This window comes from Bos javanicus, chromosome 11 (assembly GCF_032452875.1).
Source record: "Bos javanicus breed banteng chromosome 11, ARS-OSU_banteng_1.0, whole genome shotgun sequence".
NCBI classification, from domain to species: Eukaryota; Metazoa; Chordata; class Mammalia; order Artiodactyla; family Bovidae; genus Bos; species Bos javanicus.
The window spans coordinates 106,012,814-106,031,667 of NC_083878.1; the positions used below are offsets into that span (position 1 = coordinate 106,012,814).

The 18,854-nt window shown below is 59.4% G+C and overlaps 1 protein-coding gene and 1 long non-coding RNA gene across 2 annotated transcripts; one reads left to right on the forward strand and one right to left on the reverse strand.

Moving 5' to 3' along the window:
- Positions 1-2,125: 2,125 nt before the first annotated feature.
- LOC133257809 (endoplasmic reticulum mannosyl-oligosaccharide 1,2-alpha-mannosidase-like) lies at positions 2,126-15,533 on the reverse strand. The gene is made up of 13 exons (XM_061434245.1): positions 15,310-15,533; positions 13,614-13,722; positions 12,819-12,934; positions 11,010-11,164; positions 10,668-10,780; positions 9,372-9,557; positions 8,547-8,695; positions 7,987-8,175; positions 4,880-5,070; positions 4,144-4,264; positions 3,490-3,687; positions 3,282-3,413; positions 2,126-2,638 (listed from the first exon to the last, which is right to left on the reverse strand). Exons 1-13 carry the CDS (start codon positions 15,406-15,408, stop codon positions 2,435-2,437), a joined length of 1,962 nt encoding a protein of 653 aa, XP_061290229.1. The 5' UTR covers positions 15,409-15,533; the 3' UTR covers positions 2,126-2,434.
- Positions 15,534-15,761: 228 nt separating this feature from the next.
- Positions 15,762-18,090, forward strand: LOC133257821 (uncharacterized). Its single transcript, XR_009739707.1, has 2 exons — positions 15,762-16,098; positions 16,636-18,090. It is a non-coding gene; the product is annotated as an uncharacterized LOC133257821 (long non-coding RNA).
- The last annotated feature ends 764 nt before the right edge of the window (positions 18,091-18,854 follow it).

An 18,854-nucleotide genomic window follows, 5' to 3' on the forward strand; every position in this document is an offset into this window, starting at 1 on the left:
TTTTAAATTAATTGTTTTTGGTTCTGGCAGGTCTTAGTTGTGGTGTGCAGGTTTAATTGTGCACAGATCCCCTGCTGCTGCTGCTGCTAAGTCACTTCAGTCGTGTCCGACTCTGTGCGACCCCATAGATGGCAACCCACCAGGCTCCCCTGTCCCTGGGATTCTCCAGGCAAGAACACTGGAGTGGGTTGCCATTTCCTTCTCCAGTGCATGAAAGTGAAAAGTGAAAGTGAAGTTGCTCAGTCGTGTCCGACTCTTCGCAGCCTCATGGACTGCAGCCTACCAGGCTCCTCCATCCGTGGGATTTTCCAGGCAAGAGTACTGGAGTGGAGTGCCATTGCCTTCTCCACACAGATCCCCTACAGCTACAGAATCTCAGCTTCTGGACCAGGGAACAAACCCATGTCCCCTGCATTGGAAGTCAAATTCGTAACCACTGGGCCACCAGGGAAGTCCATCTCTATCATTTTCTGATGAAAAATTATCTGTTAATATGAAGATGGCTTTTATATAGCAGTCATTTCTCTTGTGCTATTTTCAAGATTCTGTCAACAATTTGATTATTAAAGTGTCTTGGAGTGAGTCTCTTTGACTTGATTCTTGGAAGTCACTGGACTTCTTGGATTTGTAGATTCATATCTTTCATCACATTTGCTAAGTTTTTAACTATTTTTTCAACTATTCGTTTTTCTCTGTTCTCTTTGCTTTGAAACTACCATAAGGACATGTGGGACCCGCTAGGATGGGACTCCAGAGCTCTCTGGCCTCTGCTCACTGGTCTTTGTTGTTTTCTCTGCTCTTAACACGAGTTCCTCTAGTCACACACCAAGTCCAACTCGTTCTTTCTCCTGCTTGAATCTGCTCTTGAACCCCCTAATGAGTCTTAGTTACTGTGCTTTTCAGTCTGAGACTTTGCTTTCTGCTCATAATTTTCCTTTATTCTCATTTTCCTTATCATTTTGGATTTCCTTTACTTCCATGCACATGTTTTCCTTGAGCTCTTCTAGCATTTAAAAAAGGTTATTTTCTTTTTTGACTGCACTAGGTCCTTGTTGCTACGTGAAGGCTTTCTCTGGTTGCGGTGAGCAGGGGCTACTCTTCACTGCAGTGCACAGGCTTCTCGTTACGGTGGCTTCTTTTGTCGCAAAGCATTGGCTCTAGGGCACACGGGCTTCAGCAGTTGTGGCACGTGGGCTGAGCTGACCCTCAGAAGGTGGCATCTCCCCAGACCAGGGATCGAACTCGTGTCCCCTGCATTGGCACGTGGACTCTTAACTACTGAACCCCCAGAGAAGGCCTCTTTTAGCATTTTTAAACAATTCTCTTAAAGTTGCTTTCTAATAATTCTGATGTCTGAAATTCTTCAGGGATGGTTTCTATCAACTAATTTTGTTGTTTTGGGTAGAGCACTTTCCTGCTTTTAAATTTCTCCTTGTGATTTTGCTGCTGCTGTCGTTGAAAGCTGGCTGTGATTGGTGTGTCTGTGTGGAGGAACAAGAGCTGGGAGTTGCCACCTCTGCCTTGTGGCTGCAACCTTCCCTTGTCTTAGGCTTTGCTGAACTTTTTGCTGACGTTTTTCATTATATCTAACAGGATTAGGATTTCTGAAGGGGGCAATATGACTTTCAGTGCACAGAACATAGAGTTGGGACCCAAAAGCCTGGAGTGTCTCAATCTACCCCCAGCATTTCAGAGACCAGTTCATCCACATGGGAAACCTCACAGAGCATACGTGCTTCTATCCCAAATGAAGTCCATCTATTGGGCTGGGAGCCAGTGAACATGCCCCCCAGCCTTGCCCAGCCCTGTAAAGGCAGGGGCGGATCCCTGAGTCCAACGTGTAAACACCACAGCCAGCCAGGAGCCCGAATCCCCATGAGGTCAGGACGCCCCGAGCCCCTGCGTCGGGCGTGTTCACAGGCTGTGATCCCGAGGCTGGGCTGTACTGGGCTGTGCCCAAGACCGTCTCTGATCACATCATGGGCTCTATGCCAAAGTGGCCTGGGGTGACCAGATGCCCAGGACCATGAGGAAGCCCTTGCAGGGCAGCAGGAGAGTGTTCAGGAATGTAGTCATTTGATTTGATTTTCTAGGAAGAAGGAAGAAACTCGCCGAGTGGACAGGATCCCCAGAATCACACCGCCCATTTATTCCTATGTGTTCCAAACGGTGATCCAACAGGAACCAGGCGAGGAGCACAGAATCAACGGCAGAGCACCGGACGCCCAGTGGCCACCCCGAGCAGCTATGAGGCCCCGAAACATCCTGGCCCTGTGGCCCACCGGCCTCTGTCACCAGCCCGGCCCGGAGCACGTGCCGCCAGCTGAGGGGACACCTCACAGCCAAGGTCAGGGCCCGGGTCTTGCCGACAGGCATCCTCACGGACAGCACATATCAGCCTCCTGGGCAGCGCCTACTTGTGAGCCATCCCGCCCTAGGAGGGGGCCCAGATGGGCAGGGGGTGAGCCTCTGTGTTGAACACGTAGGTGTCCAGGCTCAGCAGGTCGGGGTCGTCGGAGAAGAGCAGATACAGGTATTTGAGCGTCTCTCCCAGAAAGAAGCTCTCCATCTTGTCCCTGGGCTGGGGGTGGCGGGGGTCCTGGACGTTGCTGATGGAAGAATAGCCGCCCGAGGGGACCTGCTCGAGAGCCGAGGCCGCAAGTCACGATGCTGGCTCAGCCCTCTGGAGGGCTGCCAGCCAGAGGCACCCCCCACTCCCGGGTCACTTGCCCACCCCAGAACACACTGCCCCCCAGGACAGGGTATGGGGCGGGGAGGACTCCAAAGCCCAGAGGGAATGGCCACCTGGAGGTCAGCCATGGTTCCCTTCAGTGACCAGATGCCAAGTGCCACCTCCAAAACCTGTGCAGGCCTCACAAAGGCCCCAAGGCCACCCGAGGGGTGTAGAGTCCACCTCAGGGGCCACAGGGCGAAGGTCAAGTCACAGCCCTGCCAGGGTGGGCAGTGGGCCCTGGGCATAGCAGGGGGTGGTGTGCCCTCGGCATAGCAGGGGGTGGTGCGGGTTGGGGCCCCCGGCCTGGGGAGTAGCGGCTCAGAGGTCTCCCACCTGCTGGATGGAAACACGCTGCCCAAGCCACATGGAGGACCCAACACACACGGTCTGTGCGCCTCGGGCCACTGCAGGGACCCTCCCGACACAGCTGTCCCCCAGACAAGACAGACAGATGCCCCGACCCCCGGGCCCTCACAGCAGGGCAGGGCCTCCCAGTGCAGCCCCTGGGAGGTGACAGTGAGGCCCTGGGGACACGGCAGGGGCTCACCCGCGTGTAGGTGTTGAAGCTGTGCAGGATCTCCCAGCCCCAGTCCTGGTACTTGCGGTCGCCCGTGAGGCGGTGCAGGTAGAACAGGCTCTCCACGGTCTCGGGCCGCAGCAGGTTGTGTCTGTCGGCCGCCTGGGGAGGCACATGGGCTCAGGAGGTGCCTCCCGGCACTCCCATCTGGCCCAGCCCTGGGCCCAGCATGGCTCACCTTCACCTGAACATCCTTAAGGATCTTCGTGTGGTGGAGGTTGAAGTGTGCGGTCTCGGGGCTCAGCCCCGTCTCCATCTGACGGTACATCTGGTAGCAGGTGTCCATGAGTGCCTGGGCCAGCTCCATGTGCTCAGCAGGCAGGCCGTGGTGGGCACCCAGAGCCAGTGTCCCCGGCAGGAAGCACACCAGGTGGTCCTGAAACCACAGCGTCACCTCAGCAGCAGGTCCAGCGCCGTCAGGCCTCAGACAGGGGACTGGGCTGCGGGCCAAGCACCTGGGGCCCCACACGGGCAGGGGAGCAGCTTCTGGAAGGACCACCTCAAAGGATGACAGAGCCCTGGCTTCAGGAGAGCAGGACGGGGTGCAACTGGGAGTGGGGGTTCCCCGAGAGCGTGGAAGGAGACACTCGGGGCAGGGCAGGGGACCTGGAGGAGGTGGGGGCTCCGGGGTGGGGGCCCTGGCACCCCACAGACCTCAGCTCCTCCTGCTGCTCTCACGGGACACCCACATCCACCCGGGACCGCCCCGCTCCACGGCCAGGATCACGAGGTCCCCCCGGTCGTCCGCACTCAGAGCCATCAGACGTCAAGCACAGAGGCCGGGTCCCCACGCTGCCTTGAGGCCGCATCAGGGCAACACCCTCGCACTCACCATCTTGGCGCTGAAGTGGCCGTGGTTGAGCTCCCCAACGAAGGTCAGCTTCCTGGGCTCAGACCTGGCGAGCAGGTGCTTCCTGATCCCGTCCACGGCTTCCAGGTAGTCTTCCAGCAGCCTATGCAGACCAGCGGGGCCTGTGTGCTCTGGCCAGGTGGGCGCACAGCCCTCAGGTCCACAAACAGGGCTGACCCCGAGCTCCTGTCCCCGTTCTGGGATCTATGAGGCCCGGCCCTGCCAGCCCCATGGGGTCAGCCTCTCGGGCTTCTGTGCCACCCCACTCCAGTGAGGCCAGTGCCTCCCAACCAGCCCCAAGGGGCCACTGGAGACCAGCCTCTGCCCACCTGATTCACCCTGAACCAGCCTGCGGGCTCCCAGTCAGTGACACTTCCTGGGCCACAGTCACCCCCAGGCTTGAGGCTTGAGAGGATCCCAGCACCCCACTGGGGTTTATCTCTTTTATAACTGAACAAGGAGTGACCAGGCTGCTCCCTGGGAATGTGTGAGTTTTCAGTGTCAAAGTGCTAAGCGTGAGGAGGCCCACATGGCCCTGGCTGCCTCCCGCCGGAGCCGACGACCGAGCAGCCACAACCCCAAGGAAGACCCCTGTCTGCCCACCCCGGTGGCCGGTCCTTGCTCTGCATATAGGATGAACAGAAACACCCTTCCCCACAGAGGGCCCCGCCACCCCGAGCCCGGGGGGCCACCCCGAAGGCAGAGAAACAGGCCTCACTGCCGCTCCTTCTTCCCGCCCTGGATCCACTGCTTCAGCAGGTACTCGTAGTAGCTGTCGGCCCTGGCGCCCAGGGTGAACATGCCCAGGTGGGTGAAGCTGCCGCTGTTGGTGTTGATGAACATGGGCACCAGCCCGTCCAGCTTCCCGTGCAGGGCGTGCACACGTCTCGTCACCTCCTCTGCGGCCTCCTGGGCAGACGGTGGGGGCAGTGAGTGGGTGGGCCACACGGAGAGGCTGTCTTCTGAGACAGTGCCCGGACGGCCGACCATGGGGCTGAACTCGTCCCCGAGACCCTTCCCAGCCTCCACCCGGGACAGTGTCTGAGGCCACAGCTGTGGGCCTGGGACCCCTCTTGAGGATTGCTGAGTGCTCCCACTTCCTGCAGGGCTGGCAGGCACATCTGTTTCCCAGCCCAAGGTTGCTACTCATGATGACAACTGCCCCAAAGTCCTCCGCCACCGGGGACCATCTATTCCCTCTCAAGACCCATCCCGCCTGGGCTCCTATCCAGCCAGGGCAGCACGTGTGTGTGTCCCCAAGGCTCTGTGCACATTTCCTCACAGTCGTCCGGACCCAACAGTTACACACCCGTCAGTGTGCACACTTCCCTGGAGGGAGCTGCTTACTCCTCTGCGATCTCGCAACCACCGAGACATGGCAACGTGTGTCTGCAAGCGACCCTTATGAGCACGTGGCTCATTGCACACGCAACTGCCCTCGGGTGTGTGGGAACCTCACGTGAACGGTGCGTGTTCCCCTCCATCACTAGCAGGGGCTCGCTGACCTAAGGTGGCACCTGGCAGGCCACACTTCATCCCAGGATCAGAACACAATGCCTAATCCACAGGCAGCACAACAGAGAGACTGACTCTGTGACAATGAAAATCTCTTGTACATCTAAGGACACCATCCACGCTGGAAACATGCAAAGTACAGATGAGAGAAAAATATTTGCTGCATATGTGATTCAGGATTACTGTTCAGAATGTATAGAGAATTCCTCCAACTCAACAACAAAAAACCCAAACAACCTGATTCACATGAGGGCAAAAGATTTTCATAGACGTTTTGCCAAAGAAGACATACAAATAAGCATGTGAAAAATGTGTAACATCATTGATCACTAATGAAATGGAAGCAGGTACCACAGGAATCAGATATCACGTCACGCTGACTCCAATGGCCACTACCAACCAACCACACAAAGAAGAATCCAGAAAACAAGAGCTGCAAGGACGTGTAGCAAGTGAAGCACCTGTGCACGGCCGTAGAGACCCAAATGGTAACCGCCTGGGACAGTGGGGTGGCGCTTCCTCAAGAACACCGGACACTGAGCGACCTCACGCTCTCACGGTTTCAGTTCTGGGCATTCTGTCTAACAGTGCGTCATTACAGCTGTGTTCAGAGCGCATCATTCACTATAACCACAGTGCGGAAGCAAACCGGTGTCCGTTGACGGATGAATGGAAAAGCAGTGTGGTCCATCTGTGTAATGGAATATTATTCAGTCTTCAAAAGGAAGGAAATTCTGCTGTTACTCTGTGGGTGAGCCCTGCGGACACTACGCTGCATGAAATGAGCCAGACTCACAAGGAGAGACGCCGTGTGGCTCCACCTATATGACAGAGCCTGAACGGCACGCCTCACAGAGACAGAAGACCTACTGAAATGAGCCAGTATGTCATGCGTGCAGAGCTTCGGCTCATCAGATGACAGAGTTCTGGACATCTGTTTCACAGCTGTGTGAACGGATTGAACACTTATGAACTGGATGCTTCAAGATGGTTTTATGATGGCGAGTTTTATGTTACATGATTTTCTTACCACAATAAGAAAAGAAAGAGGCAACATTTTAAAAAATGGAAGTATTTTTCATGGAGACAGAAAGTAGATGCTCATGTCCAGGGCCTGGGAGAGTGGAGAGTTACTGTCTAGCTGAGGACAGGGGGTCAGTTTGGGGAGGTGACGGTCATGACGGCTACACGCTGGTCTGGCCGTGCTTGACGCCACAGAACTGTGCACAGAGAGGAGTCCCTGTGCTGTGTTCTGTGCTCTGTGTTTTTTAAGAAAGCGATGACAGGTAGAGGACTTTCAGATTTGGTATTCACTTTACATTCATTTAATAATGCATATTGACATGGCTACAAAATAGAAGAAAAAAGACTCAAGTGTAGATGCTGTGGGTCTGAATGCCCCATCTCCCACTACCTCTGATCTTGTATAAGTAACCAGCACCCTTCCTGCCTCAGTTTCTCCAGTTTCAACTGGGAAGGGCTACGGTGACTGCAGCAGGAACTACATAAGCAGAAGCCTCTCACTGTGCCAAGCCGCTCAGAAAGGCAGAGCAGGGTGGGAAATGAGGGTCCACAGGACTAGTGTGGGTCCAACCAACTCAGGTGCTGTCTGTTCTCTGGGCTCAGATGGCAGGGTCCCCGGAACATTTGAGGGAGGCATTTGGGCACCAAGGAAGCCTGTAGTGAATAGAAGCTCACAGCCTTGCAGACTGCTGTGACTACAGCAATCCCTGACACCATTGAGGCCTTTTTCCAGTCCAAGTCTTCAAATTAGGACTTTTTCCCTGGGAGGAAGACTCAGGGGTCAGCACTGCCCCGCCCCCCATACCAGGAGCCAGGCCAGCTCACCACTCCAGCTGCCCACCCGGGACACTTGTGTGCAGGGCCCAGTCTGGATGCCAAAACTGGACGACGACGACGTCACCTACGCTGACCTGGCTACGAAACCCAGAGCTCCAACACACCCCGTGGCACTCAGCCACAACACAGCAGGCGGTCCTCGCCACTGCAGGAGGGCACAGGACAACGGCAGTGGACACCAGGCCATGCCGAGCGCAGCAGGACAAGCCGTCAGCTGTCGGGGCCCCGCAGGCCAGGCAGAGGACTCGGCCTCCAGTCAAGGCCTCTCCCATCTGCGCCTCTGGCATCACCAGAAAATGCGATTCTGCAGGAGAACGTGGGACAAGAACCAACACCGACGCGAGTCTCGTGGCCCAGCACCCACAACCACGCAGACCTGCACTCGCCTCCACGAGCCGGAGACGGCCCCGCAGAAAACCCACACCAGCCGGGGGCAGAGCCCCCCCATACCTGAAATTTCTTATCCCCCGTGAGACGAGAGAGCTCTCGGAACTCCAGCTGAATGCTTGTCACCTCAGCCACCGTGCTATCAGAGGTCCATCGGGGTGGGTGAGCAACTCCAGTGCCAATGTTTACCATGGAGTATGGAATCTTAGAGGGTGTTCGGAAGGCAGGCATTAACCGATTTCCAAAATCCTCCTGACACACAACACAGCGATGAGTCAACAATTCCTGCTGCTCGGCGGCCTTGTCTCCACGACACGATGGTGAACCCAACACCCCTTTTCATCTAATTCTGTGGACAGACCCGAGTATGGTGGCTTCACCTGACCCAACCCTGGCCAGCTACAAAAACCGAGCTGGACTCAATTCATTCAGAATGACCTCACGGGCAGGCAGCAGGCTGGCACAATGCTGCTTCAGCCACCCACGTGCTCAGAAAGAGACGCCAGAGCGGGAGGAGACAGAACCGGAAACAAACGCCCGCCACAGCCTAATCCCGTGACTGCTGAGCACTTGAGACCCCAGTCCCCCCAGGACGCAAGCAGACCCGACGCCAGGACACTCACAGCCTTCTTCAGGAAGAGGATGTCCCCAGACAGGTGGAAGGCACTCAGAAGCCCCCCCAGGATCCGGATTGTGCTCTCAAACAGGTTGACGTCCACATTTTTCCGAAACCGTAACTTCTTTGACACCCACTTCCTGGCTTCTTGAAATTCTACCACGGAACAGCAGAGACACAGGAACAAATGAACAGGCCAGCCTTTCCTGGCCGGGCCCTCAGGGCTCTGCACACCCCTGCAGGGTTCCGACATCACCTCCTCACGCAGGAGGGGGGCCCAGGAGTCCTCCAACCGCACAGAAAACATGGGGCCAGCGTGCAGCTGGGGGAAGGCTGTGCAGCGTGAGCACAAGTGCTCAACGTCAAAGCCACGCTACAGAGAAGCACGAGAGAGTGAGTGGCTGGAGGCCTGCAGTGCAAGTGTTAGACGGAACAGGGCCGTGCGTGCCAGTTCAGAAATACCCAGGACACGCCACCCGTCTCACCCTGTCTCCACCGACAAGGCCTGAGGGAGACTCGGGGCGCGGCTGGCCACCGCGTCGGATCATGTGCCGCCTCCCCCCACAGGGCCCTCCTGACCGCCAGAAACACGGGCTGCAGACGCCCCTGGACTCCACCCTCCACCACGCTCGGCGCTCTGCAGGAGGCGCAGGGCGCACAGATGTGCGAGGACAGAGAGCTGCCCACCGCCAGCACAGCCACGCTGGCAGCCAGGACAAGGGGAAGCACAGCCCAGCGGGACGCAGCGTGTGGTCGCCTCCCAGACCAGGCGCGCTCGGGCCCGAGGGTCACGCGCGGCGAGCTCGAGCCCACCACAGGGACGGCCAGGTACCTTTCTTTAGCCCCAGAATCCACATGGTGTCCAGCGCGTCGATCAGCGTGAGGCCGAGGCCAAACCACTCGCTGAAGGACCTGGTCAGGGGCTTCAGCTCGTCGTGGCCCCAGGCGAACTTGCGGTATCCAGCCCACGCGTGGAGGAAGGCGTCTACCACAGCCTTCTGGCGCTCGTTCTGGGGGGCTGGGAGGAGGAAAGCAGGGTGTGGGCACCCAGGCAGACCTGCCCTGTGGCCCCACAGCGAGTGAGCCTGCCGTGGGGGCACCTTAGGCTGCAGTGAAGGCCCAGCTGAAGATACCACCGGCCCAGGCTGGTCAGCCTGCACCAGGTCCCAGCAGGGACCCCCCTCCAGGAAACAGCGAAGGAGCGAAAGCGAAGGACCCAGTGTGCCTGGTGTGCAGTCTGGCTTGTGGACATCAAACGTGACGGGCGCTGGTGACCCGGACAAGAAGGCATCTGGTGGTGCCTGTGCTCAACCCAGTCAGCTGAGGGTGCTTCCGAGGAGGAGAAAAGGGAGCTGACACCTCAAGGCTGATCAGATGCCTCCCGGGGCTTGGAGCACGTCAGCGGTGGCTTCTCGCCCCGTGTGAGGGAACTGCGTGCATACACAGGGCTACTGCACAAGGGGACACCAGGCGTGCACGCTGCCCCACGTGCAGCCCGGCGTGGGCGAGGCGGACCGCTGTCCACACCCACATGCAGTCATCCATTGCTAACCCCGCCCTGTGTCCCTCAGGGCCGTGGCCACAAGTCCCCCTCCTGGCTCCCTGGTTCTCCTGGGGGACTCCAGCGCTGGAAGCAGAGGGTCCCAGCCAGGCTGCAGACAGTTCTCCGGTCAAATGGGCAGAGGACAGACCGCCATCTCAACGGGGACGTGAGGACCACAGTGTGCAGGCTGCATGGGGCTCACTGAGCCCAGCCGCCCACAGGCCCTTCACCTCTCGCGCTGGAGCCTGAGGACCCTGCACATCTGCCCAGAGCCATCGGCCTGGGGCCATCCCCAAAGGACAGAGGTGCACAGCAGCACCCAGGCCTGTCACCGGGACACAGGCGGAGAGGCCAGCCTCCTGCATGTGTAACTCCTGCAGCTGCAGCACTGGATGCGGGGAACAGCCGCAGAGGGGCCGGACGTCGTCACCAAGGCTCTGGAGAGTGCCTGACCCCAAGGACCCCCGGTGCCCGTGCTCCACGGGAAGGCAGGAGCTGCACGGCCACCCCACTCTCCAGCGTGCACAGCGCTGCGCCCTCAGAATGAATGCCAGCTGAGGCCCAGAGGGCGCAGGTGGCCCTTACTTCGACTGGCCCGAATCCTTAGGGCCTGCTGCTGAAAAGGCCAGCCGAAGAACTCTGCCTTCTTGGGAGGGTGTCTGGGGCCCTGCTCCAGCTTGGTCCCTGCTCCCCTCCACCTGGAGGGAGAGAATCAGACTCAGAGCAGAGGTGGATTGCTCAGCCTCCCGCTCTACACGGGGGACCTCAAGTGAGCAGTCCCCGAAACTGCTTCCCACGGGCACAGTCTGTGACAAAGGAAAGCTATCCTTATGTGTCAGGCTGGTTCTCTTTGTTTTTCAGGGGAAAAAACACCAAAAGAGGCCTCTGGGTTTCCCACAATGAGACCATCTCTGATGCTCCCGGTACCTGAGGCCGTCTCTCTGCGCCTCTGCTCCCCAGCCAGCCTCGCCCACCACCTCTGCCCTCCTCTGGGCCCGGTCCTGCCTCCTCTCCTGGGGGTCTCCATCGGGCGCTCTAATCTGCAGGTTGGGGGGTCCTCGTCGGAAATGCCTTTGGGGCTTCTGGACAGAGACAAGAGTCACTCGTACAATGATTCCATCCCGCTTCTAGGACGCAGCCCATCCCGTCAGACCTGGAGCCACATAGGGAGCGCTGTGGACTGGCTGAGCAGCTGCCGTTTCCTAGAGGAAATGCTTTCCACTTTTCATACGATGCGCAGCTTTGGGAGGAGCCCCTTTCTCATCAGATCCTGGCTCTGACTCCCTGATGGAGGCTCTGCCGATGGGTGAATGTAGCCCTGGAGAGTCAGTTAAGCCCCTGGCCAGAGCGTGTCTGGGAGTCAGACCCTAAGGGGAGCAGGGCAGGGATAAACCACCCCATCCCCGTCGATGGAGCCACAGAGAACGCTGCCCAGGCCTGCACCCGGGACTCCCACCTCAGCCTCGGAAGGCTGCGGCAGAGGCGGCCGGTCAGTGATAAAGCGCCGTGGGAGGCCGCACTCATCCTGGCTCCAGCCCCCCAACAGTGGCTGTGACAGCAACTCCTCCAGCTCCCAAGGACACAGACCCGTGAATGGAAAAGCCTCTGGCAGCAGCACCCACGGACACCTTGGGGGAGGATCCGTGAAGACACCCCCTTCCAAGATCCAAACCCCACCGAGCCGGGCCCCCAGGTCACGAGAGTAGGTGCGGCTGAAACAAAGCTCCATGGATGAAGCAGGTCTCGGGGACGAGTGCCGGCATCAGACCCAGAGAGGAGGTGCCAGCGGACTCAGGATGCGCAGGGGCCCTGAGACTCGCTCCACAGGAGACGTGGATGTCCACGCCTTCATCCCAGGCCCCTCCTGGACCCCAGAGTCCAGGTCATGGATGCTGAGGTGTGGAAACGTGTCTCTCGGAGGAGAAACAGCCACATTCTGCTGTCACGTGACCGTGAAGTCAACACACAAGAGTGGGCACAGAAGTGACAGAAGGAACGCTCTTGGCTCTAAAGGGAGAAACCGGCTCTCTCACACACAGACCTTCCAGAGAGACGGGGTGAGAGCAGGCAGCCTGTGGGGCTTGAGGCCGGCATCAGTCCCAGAGCCTCTCCCTGGGGGCGCCTGGGCACACCTGGACACCCCAACCCGCAGGAGCGTGCACCTGGCACAGAGCACCCTGGGTGCTCAGAGGCCGGCCGCCCTCCTGGGGTGGGACCTGCCCTGGCTCTGGCTGACGCCTCGCCCTCTAGTCTCCACGTGCTACCCCGCCCTCGCTCGCCCCCCTGGACGGCTCGGGGTTCCCCAGGACGCGACCTCACCCCTGCCCCCACCCCTTCTGGATGGCAGGGGGTGAGGGCACCTGCCAACTCCCAGTCCTCCCTGCTGACCCCACTGTGATGCGGAGGCCCCAGAACCTCTGTCTGGGCAGGTCCAGAGTGGAGCCCCCGCCTGACCGCCCCCGGCCAGTAGCTCCCAGAGAAAAGGGCCAGTCTCTCTCACCTCCCAAGGACCTGGAGCAGCAGATGGGCCAAGAGGACAGAGGACAGAATGGCCCTCCTCCTCTCTCCGCGTCTCCTCCATCCCCCCAGCCCAGAGCAAGGAGCCTCAGGTGAAAACCTCAGACACACGGCAGGAAGCAGGATTCTTCCCAGTCCCTCTCAAACAGCCCACGCTGTGCTGAAGCGCCTCTGGCCTGGACCCCAGTTGCGACTCCACCTTCAGTTTACTCCAAGTACCTGAGGCGACAGCCCCGCCACGGCCTCCGGGTTCTCAGCTGCTTTCTGAGGAGCTGGCAAGACGGGAGGATTTGCTGGTCTCATCTGCCCTGCTGCCGCCGACCTGCTGTCCACAGCTAAACAGGAGAATCTATTTTATCTCCAATACGCCTCGAGGCCCAGAGGAGAGTCAAAGGGCGCTGGAAACAGCACCTACACAGCCAGCCCTCCTGGAAAAGGACAGGCTGGGGCCTCCGCAGAGGGCAGGTCAGGGAATTCCAGAGTGGCCTCAGGGAAGCAAAGCCTGCCCATAGCCCCCGGCAGCTTCTGTCTTTACCCCACTACAACCCACACACTTGGCCTTTATCTTTCCACTTCGAGGAGGCCCACGGTGGCACACGGGCCATTCACGGGAGCCAGCCGCGGGCTCTGCAGCTTTCCTCCTCCAAGGAGCCGCGAGCAGAACCCAGGAGGGAGCTGCCCCTCCTGCCGGCACCTGCGCTTCCTTCCCAGCACTGCGGTGCGTGTTAGGAAGCACCTGCAGCGCAGCGCGTGCAGACTCCGCCTGTACCCTCGGACCTGGATCTCGGTGTGAGACGGCCGGCGGACAGGCCGCTTCTCACAGCAGACGTCTGGGAAACAGTCACACACGGCAGATTAACAGCCACCTTATAGCGGGGGGCTGGGAACATTCTAGGCTTCTCCTTATCTCACTTCCCGCCAATGCGTTGAAGTCTGGGCCTCCTGCCGCTGCCAGATCGCTGTGCCACCCCTTAGTCAGCCCTCAGGACACCCGAGGACCATGCAAGCTGGTACCTGTCCACTCGTCGGCCACGTGGACATAGGACAAGAGGCCGAAGAGCATCAGGACCAGCAGCAGGAAGAGGGCCACCGTCCGCTGTAACCTCGACAGCTGCTTCCATTTCTGACGGACAGAGAACGACCATTTTACTGAAAGGAGCACACGGAGCAATCTCTCCCGCCGTGTCAGACTCCGGGGGGATGAGGAGCAATTCCCGAGGCCCAGCGTGGGGCTCTGCTGCTTCTGAACCGGGACGTTTCCTCCAAGCGGGGGCCGCAGGCTGGAGCGGTACTGCAGCCGACACCCGCACCGGTCCACTTAGAATGAAACCCGTGGGGAGACCTTTTCTGGGCCTGGTATGGGCGCAGAGAATGACTGGCAGCCGGGTGTGCTGGCCGCAGCTCCTTCCCGCCTCACCCTGGCCCTGCAGCCCACTAGCTGGACTCAGGCCCCCACCTCTCCACGGGTACAAGTTCCTTGCATGGCGTTAAAGGCCTCCTGCAAAAAGCAAGTTTTTAAAGGTCCAACTGGGAAAGCCTTGGCATCCCGTGGTTAAGACTCGGAGCTTCTACTGCATGGGCCCAGTTTGATCTCTGGTTGGGGAACTAAGCTCCTGGGTGCTGCCTGACTCAGTAAAAAAAAAAAACAAAAAACAAAAAAAACCCTCCTGAGAGGCAGGTCCACAACACACTAAAGAGGACAGCGGGCTCTGGTGGTGGCTCCTGGATGCTCCTGATCTGCCAGGCCTTGTAACAGGACAGCAGTGACCCCAGCAGGCATATTTTATTGAAGTGAGATCAGGTTCACAACTTAGGTTCTGGATCAGTGATGTGAAGGACTTAAAAACCACAAGGTCTGTCTGGGGTGAGACATGAGTATTGTTTTTCTTTCATCTTCATGAGGCCATGAAAGGCAGAAATAACAGAATTAAGGTGAGGGAGATCATATTAGGTTTTTTTTGTGTGTGTGTGTGTGTTTCTCCTTTTGGTCTCCTATCAGTAGCTGGACAAAAACCTCCTGATTCGTGGCAGAAGTAAAAGAAAAGCCCCTCTGGGGACATAGGCCTGAGTCAGAGGAAGAAGTTTGTTATAAAGTTTTCAATAATGATGGGGCAAAGTTTATCCAAAGGAAATGGGTTTCTGAATGTCTTAGCTCCAGAGGCCAGCTTGAGGAAGGGGTGACATGACACCGGAGGCATGAGACAGAGACAAACGCTCCAAGGGTCAGCAAGTAGACGTCAGGGGCCAGAGGGATAAATGAAATCCCACGCACGGGCTCCTCCTTCCTAGGAGCACTCACACACTCAGGGCTCAGGGTGCCGGTGAAGCGCCAGGGGTCAGTTCTGTGTGACCTTAAAGAGTTAAGGGTGGGTGAGTCCTTCGACAGACAGAGGCGCAAGGGGTCTCAGACGCCCCCATCCAAGGCCGCTTTGCCAGAGCCCACCAGAGACACTGGGCGACACAGCGGGCCCTACCGCAGGCCCCGCGGGGCACAGGTTGGGGGCCGGCGCCGCGGCCGGGCTCTGGCAGGGTCTCTTCCCGGGCTCCGCGGCGGCACCGCGGCCCCCGCAGCCGGCGGGCGTGTGCGGGCGCGGCTGCGGGGCCGGGGCCGGGGCCGGGTCGCAGCTGTCCCGCCCGCGGAGGCTGTCTCACGCCGCGCTCCGCGCCCTCCCGGCCCCGCAGGCCTGAGCCCGGCGCCGCGGACGCTCACCCGCCACGGCCAGCAGGGCCCCCGCGCTCCGCCGCCGTCCGGTCTCCCGCCGGGGCTCAGCGCCAAGGCGCCCCCGGGCGGTGCGGGCCGCGGGTGCATGCCGGCGACCGGCGCTGGCGCCTCAGGGGCCGGGCGGCGGCGCTGCCGGTACGCCGCGTGCGCAGAAGCCCGCCCGACCGTTACCCGGCTCTGCCGGGCGGACGAGGAGCCGCTCTGGTCGAGCCGGTCCCCCGGCGTTCTACGCGCTGCGTCCCCGCCCAGCTCCCCCGCGAAGGCCTGGGGCGACCGGCCGAGCCTTCCCGGGCGGCTCCGCCGCGTGCGCGGGGCGCCCCGAATCTCGGGGTGGACCTGACCCGCTGTCTTCCCGGAGCCTTGGGGTGGGGCTGGGGCCTGGCCGACTGGGCTCAGTGAGGACAGAGGGCTGCAGAGTCAGGCAGGTGGGCCCTCGGGGTCTTCATCGAGTGTGTGTGTGTGTGTGTGTGTGTGCGCGCGCGCGCGCGGCACTTAGTCGAGTCCAACTCTGCGACCCCATGACTAGCCCACCGGGCTGTGGGCTCCTCTGTCCCTGGAATTTTCCAGGCAAGAATACTGGAGTGGGTTCTACTCCCTTCTCCAGGGGATCTTCCTGATTCAGGGATCCAACCCGGGTCTCCTGCATTGCAGGCAGAGTCTCTGCCGTCACCAGGAAAGCCATTGGACCTATACGTTTGAAAGTCGCTCAGTCGTGCCCGACTCTTTGCGACCCAGAGTCGGTATAGTCCGTGGGATTCTACAGGCCAGGATACTGGGGTGGGTAGCGTTCCCTTCTCCAGGGGATCTTCCCAACCGGGGAATCGAACCCGGGTGTCCCGCGTTGCAGGCGGATTCTTTACCAGCTGAGCCACAAGGGAAGTCCATTGGACTTATTAAAGTTAGTAAAGGGAACCCTCAGTGAATGAAAATTAGTCAAGGGAACCCTCAGGGAGGTGCAGTCAGGAGACCAGGAGCAGGAGCTCTATCGCCCTAAGGGGCAGCCTCAGTGGCAGACCCCACAGGAAGGTGCTGACCTACATACGCCCCAGGCAGAGGGAGATTTTCTCTCGGCTCAGCAACCGTTCAGCCAATGAGAGTGCAACAAATAAAAAGCCGCCACACCTCCGGCTCCGGGTTTTCTCCAATGGACCCTTTGTTTAGAACAGCCCCCCTTCTCATCTATGAAAGGGTTTCTTTTGTTCTCAGCACTTGCTAGAAGGTCACTTTAGTTTGTTTGTCTTGGATTCCGGTTCTTAACTGTTCCAGAATAAATCCACGTTGCGGGTAAAATAACTGGCTGTTTCCTTGTTCCAGGTCAACAGCCAGTTACAAACTACGATGGAAGAAGCGCAACAGCAAAGAGCCGTCAATCACAGGCCCCACAGGACCAGCGCACTGCTTCTCCCAGAGGAAGTCACCTCAGCGACTTAGCCCACGAGAAACCATCCTCACCCTGAACTCGCAGTCTTTCCCAGGGAGATTTCATTAAAAACAAAAAAACCCCCCAAACCTCTCACCTTCCTCACTTTTCTCTATAAAGTAACCATTCCTCTCCTTTTTGTTGGACTTACCTATGGCTTTTGCTATAGCCTGCGTGTCCCAAATCGCAGTTCCTGTGATGTTCCAAAGTCCACTTTTGCTGGTAAAATAACTGAGTGCTTATTTCTGAGGTCAGCAGACTCCATCGTCCTCAGGATGCAGCAAAGAGCACTGCATTGCTGTGAGCTTGTTTCCCCTCAACACACGGGGCAAAGGAGGCCTGGGCTGCAGAGGGTTGCTCGATCTGGGGCCCCGCCCAGTGGTCTCTGCAGCCCCTCCCTTGGGCTTTCCAGGTCCCAATGCCCACTCCCCCCATGGGGGAACCCACTGCTTCCTGCCATCCCAGCTATGACCTTCCTGGGCCTCAGGAGGGCTCCCCAGCACAGGCCCCTACTGCCCAGCACCTAGGCCTGTCTGCCCCCGACCCAGAGACCTCCCTCCCTCCTCTCCCTCCTCTCTAGGGGTCATCTCTGGGGCCTCTGCAGGTCTTCCACACACCGCTCTGCTGGCAGTTCCAGCCATGCCCTCAGGACTCCTCCCTGTACAATCAGTTACCAGGGAAACGGTGGCATCTGGAGGAGAGTTTGTCATGGTTTCTTACCCTCCCCCCCAAGAGAACTGGTTCAAGGGACGGCTTTTAGACCAGCCCCCAAGGTGCCTGATCCACTAGGTCTTCCCAGGCTCCCCTGCAATCTTAGGAAAGAGCTGGATGGAGCACAGGGAGATTCGTGGGCAGCCCAGATTGGGTTCAGCTCAGCCTGCGGGCTCTCGTGGCCGCAGGGCCAGCAGGCTGCAGCCCCTGGACGGACGCAGACCCGGGACACCCAGTGCCGCTCCGCCACTCACTGGTCAGACAGCGCGCTCGCCAGGCCGGGCTGGATCCCAGCACCTGGTGTTGACTGGAAATCCCTGCATCCTGGGAAAACTGAGTTTGTCCATCTTTCAAAACTCAGTTGCTTCAACTAGCAGCTGTCTGGGTGAGAGATGATGGGGCACGTGGCTCCTAAGGAAGCAGGAGGGAGATGCTTGTAGCCATGGGACCCCCAACCCACAGGGAGCCTCACCCGGGAGAGAGGACTCAGCACGACCAGGGTCTCCTGGTCACGGCGTCCTCGCATCGCAGAAGGACAGACATTGCAGGAGACGGCGAGGTGTACCCGGGACCTCTCTGCGCTGAGCGAAACCTCACGTGAAGGTGTAATTATTTGAAAATAAAAAGGCTTTGTGAAAGCAAGCTGTTTTAATAGTTTACCCAACGAACTCGACTTGGGAAAGAGGCTGCCCCGTCGTGGCAGTGAGGAGCCCCTGGGCCGGGCGGGACCCTCAACCTCGGCCTCCTCCTTGGTGACCCTCGTCTGCCCTAGGCCCTCTGCTGGCCTGTGGAGCAGCTGGGAGAAGGCAAGTAAGGCACAGGTTAGAGCCTGGGTGGAGGCACAGCCCTGGGCCTGGCCCTGACCCTGCCGGCACACCCGAGGCGGGAGGCTCACTGCCACTGAAGCCCCTGGGACAGCACCCTTCCTGGGGGAGACGGCCGCACGTGGGCTGGAGGAGCGGGGAGGGGCGGGGCGGGCGGCACTTAGGAGGCTGTTCACAGGAGGAGGGGCAGGCGCCCTGTGCTGTTCTCCAGGCGGGAAGCGGCCCCAAGCAGCCAAGCCCGTGGAGAGAGACCAGAGGCAGCCGGCTTCTTCCCCACCTTGACCAGGCTGAGGGTGTGCAGTGAGGGTCTGTGCCCACCCCTCCCTGGGTGGGGCGGTAAGGAGTGCGGGCACCGTGTTGTCAGAAGCTCCCTGTAGGCTTGGGGCGGGGGCGGGGGGGGGGCGCCCTCCACGGGTCCCACTGTTTTCTGGGGGCTGAAGCTTTGGATGGAACTCGAGAGAACTCTGCCAGGCGTGCAGGCCAAGCTTCCCGGAGAGCCAGCTCCGGACCTGCTGTGGGTCTCAGCCGGGCAGGGAAGGGGCGCCTGGCTGTGACCCCCAGGCTCAGCTGCCAGGGAG